Consider the following 8,102-nt stretch of genomic DNA (forward strand, 5'->3'; position numbering starts at 1 on the left):
TTGGGCTTTGAGCTCGATGATTCTGGTGTGGAAATAAGCTGCGCCACGCGTTCGTTCCGATCACGTCGTCTTCGGAGAATCAGGTTTGGGCCTTTAATTTGCGCAGTGAAGGCCTAACAAAGTTTGCCCCCTGCTCCTTGTTTCCTGGCTTGGTTTCAGGGTTGGGCCTTTAATTTGTGCAGTGCAGGCCTAACAAAGTTTTGCTGTTGCACGGGCCTCCAACTGATACGAAAAACAGGAGATCATCAGTTAGTTTCGGGCCTCCAACTTTGCAATCATTTACTCTAGAACAGAGCTACGTGTTTACTGTAGCTAGCGCGCATACTGTCATGTCTCTGAACTCACTGTTACTGACCAGCTGACCATGCCACTCGACTACGCCAAAGGGCACCACAGAGCACTCTTCTGACAGCATATCCACCAAAGCCTTTTCAATCATTCATGTCGATCGCTGCACCTAACCGAAGTGTACTACTGCTAATATTTTCTTCGTTTCTTCATGCCAGATGGGCATGCAGTATCACATGGCGTAATAGTCTCAACACAATCTCAGTGCATGCACGCACGCACGCACGCGTGCTGATTAGTTGTCCGCATGGGAGAATCCTTGTTCCGGCGGATACATATAATATCCGAGCGAATTGGTTGCCCCCGTGATCGTCGCCACGTACGGCGGGGAATCCTGATCGATCCACGCAGGACACATGTGGATCTTGAGCCTGCGTGTCATCGGCGGAGAGAGAGAGAGAGAGAGATGCCTGGCTCGAAGAATAATGGGGTTCCGAGAGGCATCGGGACAATGAGCATCACTGTTATCCTACACACGAGCTGCAATCTGCTAGTACTAACCACAAGCATGAGCGGCCGGCTGGTGAACTTCTTGGAGGCCGGCTGCTCAGACGACGGGCATGCATGTGTGCTGATCATGACCGGTTAGGTGCCGATAGTCTCTCGAGGATCGATGTCGGCTGTTACTAGCTAGAAGTTGCGTAACTCATCAAGTCGATCATCTTATGAGTATCGTAATTTTTTTTTTTTTTGATGAAGTGAATTTCCCCCGGCCCCTTTTAAGGGATGCCTTCTTACTCTCTGTGCTGTTGGATCTGCTATGAGATTTGTGCAAGACAGACAGATTTTCCGATTGATTCTTGGCCTGCAAGAATCTCAAAGCATCCTTAAGCGACAAAAACCATGCCCTAATTAATGTTCTTTCCCTTCAGCTGGAGGCTTAGCCAAACCCACCCGCTTGCGTTTCCACATCCATACATGAGGAAGCAAATTTTATAAGACCGGATCTTACAAGTAGACCTTTGTCTCTGTATGATATGTGTATTCTATCACATCTGTATGTATGCGTGTGAGCTATTAGATCTAAAGTATATAATATAGATAGAGATCTCATATGGATCTTTTATCTGAAGATCTCACAGAATTTGTTTACCACACACGATCACTGGGATTCAATGAGCCCCTTGCCGTGAGGAGTTCAAAACTTAAGCCCTGTTTACAGTGTGGGGATTTTTTAATTCCCGCGCAAACATTTTATAGAAATGATCATGTACAATTCATGCATTCTAAATGGCCTTGAGGAGATAATTAACGAGGACACGGACTTTTGGTAAAAAGAAGAAAAAAGAGAGAAACTTTTTTAGTTCCTGAAATACTTCTGATGAGCATATCTACCTTTTTCTTACCTACTTACGTACACGTACACGTATGGTTGTCACACAAAGATGAAAGCATCACAACTGTATTGCAAGAAGATAGACTAAACTTATTTCAAATGTTTTGGACTGATCCGAAGTCCAAACCCTAGAAAACATCTCAAACCCCACATGCTGCCTTAACCACTGCTAAAGCCCCCTAAAGGCTGAACCCAAACAGTATAATATTCATAGATACACCTTATCATCAAGGTTTGATTAACAACGCACGTACAAACTCTGAACAATCATCACGCCATCATCCTTTTTCCTGGCCTGTGCATGCGTACGTGTGCTCATGAGGCATCAATGGCGGGCAGGCGCGGGACACAAGACGGGAAACTCGCGGCCAACCGCCGGCCATTACAATAATCCCGGTAGGTTTATGGCCTAACCGATCGCCCCAATCATCGTGCTCTTGCGGCCAAAGCTCTAGAGGAGGAGCCAAGTTAGAGCCTACTGTGCATGCATGCGTTTTGCCAACTCCCATGTGGGGTTGCATTGCATTGCAAAATGCACTCCATTATTCTATCAGTCTATTTCATCCCTTTTATTTTTCTCTTTTTACAAATATCGGTACAACTCGTAAATATATGCACACATTTACATCGTCATACGTACATATTCACATCATATCTACTGAAGATTGGAGATACGGATCTTAAAGATTGATGAAACTGTCACAGACATCTCATTATACGTCTACTACTTAATTTTTTTTTATCTTAATAAGACATATAAAAAGTAAACATGAGATTTAATCTGTGATGAGTAAGAATACAATTAACACCGATAACCATTCAAAGTTTTTCATCCTCCGGCCCCAAACCAAATGCATGGCAAACTCATTCCCTAGGTTTTAGTAGCCAGTGCGGTAAAAATAAAAAAGGGCTGTGCGAACAGTACAACAGTGGTCAAAAGATCTCTGGTGAGCAAAGTTCAGTGGAGCCTCTCTCTGTCAGTGACTATTCGAGCCGGAGCACGGAACGCGAGCTGGCCCCACCTGTCAGCAGCGTTGCTTCATGGAAGCTCCCGGCGGCCACAGCTCTTGCAGATTGGAGGGAAGTTGTTTCTCCTTTCCAAGCTAGCTGCTTTGGCCTTTGCGAAGATCGCCTGTCCCAGTGTCCCCCGTATTTGGCGCCCTTTCTTTCAAGTTAAAACAAACGCACGCTTCTAAAGCTTGTCCTCTCCATGACACGCGCCTTATTGCCTTGGCCCTCCCTCTCGCCTCCTATATATACACGCAGCAAGCTCTGCTCGTATGGCCACACCACCACCGGTTCAACACCGCACCGGGCCACCACTAGTGCTCACTGCCGCCCTCCATTGTCGCAAGAGCTGAGCGCGCGTCATTGTGATTCGTGAGTTGCGACAATGATCAAGCTGCGGTACTCCAAGAAGCTGTTCAGGAGGAGCTCCTCCAAGGGCAGCACCGGCAGCAGCAGCGAGGGCGGTGCCGGTGTCGGCGTCGGTCGAGGGGAGATAGAGTGGGAGGTGAGGCCGGGAGGGATGCTGGTGCAGAAGAGGGAGGGGAGGGGGGACGTGGAGGTGATCACCGTCAGGGTGGCCACCGGCTTCTCCTGGCATGACATCTCCATTGGGGCTACCTGCACTTTTGGTGAGTAGTATGTACATGCTTTTCATCTTTGCAAGGCTAACAAAAGTCGATGACTGGAGCTAACAATGTTTTAGATTTGAGTTCCTGCTTTTGTATCTTTAATTCTGGGAACGTGTGCTCGCGCGTGATTGGAATGTGTTCTTGGAAAGTTGATTTGGCCATGAGTCAAAATTCCTTTTGGGGCTTCTCTACTAGTAAGCCGTAAGCACGCCTTTTATAGTGGCAAAGGCTTTAGGACTGAAAAGTGGCATGCACACCGGCGTCTGGCTCTCCTTTACATAATTCAGTTTGAGTCTCTTCAGTTGTTGCAAAGCTTGTGTTCATCAAGATGGCTCGGTTAAAGTTCCAGGTTTGCAGTAGAGATACTAGTTCACGCAGTGTTGTGTATGTCGGGTTCGCTCGGAAAACCTACGCCTCCATTGTTCAGTTGCAGTTTGGCCCCTGATGGATACTGAACACTGAAACAAATCACAAGCTTTGACAAGACCTAAACAGGCCAAAATGCATTTTGACACACCTCTGTCCTCTGGTCCTGTTTACACAGCCAGATCCACGCATTCCGTCGACATTTCCCCCCATTGACCTTTGTGCACTCCTCAGTCGTACTCTTATCAGAGAGATACGAGAGATGTATGTCCAGTTGCCCACTGGCAAGGTCACCTACTTCATCAGTAATAAAATGACTGTCTGACAAGAGCCAGGGCAGGGCTGTGTCACCTTCCCCTTCCCAACAACTCCACAAGTATGGAACTAGGTGACCGGGTTGTTCTTGCACTAGAAAATGCAGACAATGACATGCCCATGCCTGCACAATGATCAACAATGCGTTTGCCTAGCTACCCTGCACTGCCAGCACATGATGATTCAGACAAGGAGCCTGGGTGGAACCTTCCTGGATTTTGACACTAACAATGTGTCTGTTAGTAATCTTTCTGTTCCTAAAGAAACAATTTGTTTGTCGTTACAGAGAAATAAACCAGACGTGATACAATTTGGATCGAGATCTCGGCAGTATTGATAAAATAGACCACATACGAAATCTATATTATAAAAATAGATAATATATTAACATATTTGCAAATATAACATATATATTTGGCATATTATTAATCGAAAATAAATTTTTGGTACATCGTATACCGAAAAAGAGAAACCTAAGTATTTTCGGTACTTATATGCCAAATACAACACTATGTACTATATTCGACGTATAAGTTATCGAAAATCGACTATATTCGATACATGAGGGTGCCTAAGCTGAATAGCTCTCTAAGTCTCATTTCATCGGTCGCCGGTTCGTGTGCAAGAACTCTGTTGTGATAGCTCCATGTGTTCGATACGTTCGTAACTTGTGACGGATACAAGCTCATGTGTTGTGTATGGGGAATGTGATAGGTAAAGCATGATGTATTGATGTTTATATGTCACTGGCGTGCCGTGTGGTAGCAAGGCACATCAGCTTTGTTCGTTTGCACCCAACAGTATGCCCCGGGTTCTAGCGTCGGACGTTGTACTGAAGAATATGATACTGTATTGTGTATCGTATTTGACACTTATATATCGAATACAGCTAGTTTTTAATATTTTATGTGTCGAATAAGATACACAGTACCGTATTCGATATCTTATATGCCGAAAACATTTTTTTTTCAGTATACGATGTATCAAAACCCCGTTTTTAGTGAATAAGATGTCGAATACACGTGTTATATTTATAAATATGACAACATATTATTATTTTTGCAATATAGGTTCCAAATATTATCTATTTTGTCAATGCTGCCAACTGTACCCGTGCAAACAAAAATGATTGCAGGAGAGCTGAAGGCGGTGCTATCCATGGTGACGGGACTGGCTCCTCGGGAGCAAAGGCTGCTGTTCAGGGGCAAGGAGAGGGAGGACAGTGACCACCTCCACATGGTTGGGGTGAGGGACAAGGGCAAGGTGCTGCTCCTCGAGGACCCTGCCCTCAAGGACATGAAGCTCCGGGCCGCGCTCACGCTGGCGGCCCAGGCCATCGTGCAGCAGAGCCCGTACCAGCCTTTGATAATCGAGGTGTAGACCGGCCCTTGCCCACCGTCAAGCTAACCGTTTAGAGTAAATCAATCACGCCATCAATTGGTTTGGTCCCAAAAGCTTTCTAAAAGCTAGCCTTATGTTGGCAGGGAAATCTTCGTGGAAACAAACCATTTAGTGTAAATGTGCAAATATTGATTCTCGTCCATTCAATCCTAATATGAATGTAGCTATTTCTCCTATCATCCCACCTAATCTACATTGATTAGAGGTCACACATGGGTTTATTGCAAAATGATATCTGTGGGATGTGGGACGAAGAGCGGGATTCAGATCGGGATCGGACGGATGTAAATCAATGTTTGCACATTTGCACTGAATGATTTATTTGCACCGAAGATTTCTCCAATATTGACAGCCTGATCAGGCAAGGTATGAGGTAATCTGATCATCATGATTGGTGATCCAATGCTGTTAATCAGTGTACTAAGTACCACTCCATGCGAGGGCAAAGTGCCCCTTGATCTGAGAGCTAGAGTACTGCTACTAGTTGTTAGTTGTGTGGTTGTGTCATGTGTAGCCAGTTGCACCTGTGAGTGCCGAGTGTTGTTGTCAATTATCATGCATGAAAAATTTCGTTGGCAAAATGCGAATTTGGATGGCGCCTGTGGCATGAAATGGGTGGTAACATCGAATGGATGTACTATCATGTCGTGAAACTACGCTTTTGTGGTCCATTTTCAGGAAGGTATTCTTGGGTCGGAAAGATCTTGCTCTGGAATTGATGTGTCAGTTTGTCTGCGCTAGAAGAATTAGCCGACATGATTACTAGTGTGCAACAAGAAGAGGGTTTTGAAGTAGGGAAAGTTCCACGGGTGCAAGAATATTATCAGTGCCTGATAGAATGAGCTTGCTGAAAAGTAAGTGGTGCACTCGAAAGATTTGAACTTGCTGAATCCGTGAATCCTTCCTTCATCAGGACTTACAAGTCATCACACGTTAATTCAAGTTCGATTTGATTTTTCAGGTGAAAAATCCCAACAGTTGAGGTTTCCTACCATGCATGCATGCATAATTGGATGGAGAATCGCTGAATGTAGCAGATCAACACTACCTACTTAGCTTGCCAACCAGCTCCTGAACGCAATTTTTCCACATCGAACGTACCGTCATGAAGTGCCACCGTCCCCAATCTGCCACGCGCGATGCACCAACATTCGCATGCATGAGAAACTAAGTATCATCAGACAACATGAGTCAGAGTTTGGTCGGTACCTTTACAAAGTTTTAATTTGCTGCTTTTGCTAACCTTGACAAATAAACAGTAGTAGCTAGGTAATAACAGCAGGCTAGGCAGAACAGAATTGACGTCGATCGCTGCAAGAATCCAAAGCAAAAGAGAAGAAACGCAGAGCAGAGCAAAGCAAAGCAAGACGATATCGACCTCGGTAGGAACGCAGGGCCAGGAAATGGATTTAATCATAAAACTGCGTAAAGAGTTAAGGAAACTTTACAATGTTACAAAGAACTTCAGGATATTATTGCAATTCTTGGGTTGGATGAATTATCACAGGAGGATGTTTATGGAACGATGACGAGATCGAGATCCGACCCCTTCGTCCGTTCGGGCGCCGGCCGGCTTCGCCTATAGCCCTATACTGCGTGCGCCGTGCCTTATGGGGTTTGGTTTAGGATGAAAAATCAAATGGACAATTTACGGGCGATTCGTGTTGGAATTGGAAATAGCTAGTTTTTTGGATTGGAATTAAATATTTTTGTTTTGGAATTGGCATCAGATATTTTTTTAATTTGGCATAATTGTTTTCAATAGAATTGGTATCGGAATCGGATATCTAGAGTGACTGAGAGCAGATATTATCTAAATGGCTCATATTATATACATATGATATATGACATGCAAAATATAAAAAAAAAGACAAGAAGCCCATGAATAGAATTGTCTTGCCGGCGAGTTTGCACCATCTAATTTGAGATAAGAATCCGTGCAACATGCCAATTTTTTTTTATTTACATATCTTTATTTTAAAATTTTTGCATAACGTGTAAGTTTGTGAAGTTGTGATGAACTAATTTGTACCGTTTATTATCTAAGTGTCCATGTGATGGACTATATTGTCTAAGTTATTGCGTAGTAACTTCCTTGTATGTATATATTTTTTTGTTTTTATTATGGTCTTATATATAATATGAGTGGTCATTCATGTTTCGATAATATTTGCTGGTTGTATTCGTTTTCGATTTATATTTGTTTTGTATTCGTTTTCGATATTATCCGTGATCATATTTGTATCTGAACTATCCATATTTGTATCCACCTTTGGTAAAAAAAAATGGTTTCAAATATAGTATAGCCTTTTTCAACCGATTCCGAGTCGTTTTTACCTTAGTTTGATTTGGATGGCCCTTTAGCGGGAGATCGCGAAGCCTTCTCTTTTTCGTGATGACGAGACGCCGCGTCGACAGGCACCAGACCGGCGGGAATGTCGCAGAAATGTAGCGGAGTCTGCCGCTGGCCTGAGTGCACCGGCTTTGTCTCATTTCATTTCCCGGTTGCCATCACCACGGCGGCGCATGCGAGTTCTGGCCTGAATTCTGAATGGAATCCTTGGGAGCAGATAGCGGTCACTGGCATTGAGGCTCGCAAAAGGTGAAAGAGTTACAGACGAGGGTATGCTTTCTCTCGTTCGTCAGGAATTACAAATTCAGCAGACATTTTTTTCTCTTACCTATTTGGAGTAGTAGTG

The 8,102-nt window shown here is 44.1% G+C and overlaps 1 protein-coding gene across 1 annotated transcript; it reads left to right on the plus strand.

The window, feature by feature from the left end:
• The first annotated feature begins 2,880 nt into the window (after positions 1 to 2,880).
• LOC133888974 (BAG family molecular chaperone regulator 1-like) lies at positions 2,881 to 5,967 on the plus strand. Its single transcript, XM_062329399.1, has 2 exons — positions 2,881 to 3,321; positions 5,138 to 5,967. The coding sequence occupies exons 1-2, from the start codon at positions 3,078 to 3,080 to the stop codon at positions 5,380 to 5,382; spliced, it is 489 nt and encodes a 162-aa protein (XP_062185383.1). The 5' UTR covers positions 2,881 to 3,077; the 3' UTR covers positions 5,383 to 5,967.
• Positions 5,968 to 8,102: the final 2,135 nt, after the last annotated feature.

Source organism: Phragmites australis, chromosome 13 (assembly GCF_958298935.1).
Source record: "Phragmites australis chromosome 13, lpPhrAust1.1, whole genome shotgun sequence".
NCBI classification, from domain to species: domain Eukaryota; kingdom Viridiplantae; phylum Streptophyta; class Magnoliopsida; order Poales; family Poaceae; genus Phragmites; species Phragmites australis.

What these genes read in the sequence shown, in the direction of transcription:
- LOC133888974 (XM_062329399.1), top strand. Translation starts at nt 3,078, where the DNA reads ATGATCAAGCTGCGGTACTCCAAGAAGCTGTTCAGGAGGAGCTCCTCC. An exon ending in TGGGGCTACCTGCACTTTTG is followed by an intron (nt 3,322 to 5,137) that starts GTGAGTAGTATG and finishes AAATGATTGCAG; the next exon opens with GAGAGCTGAAGGCGGTGCTA.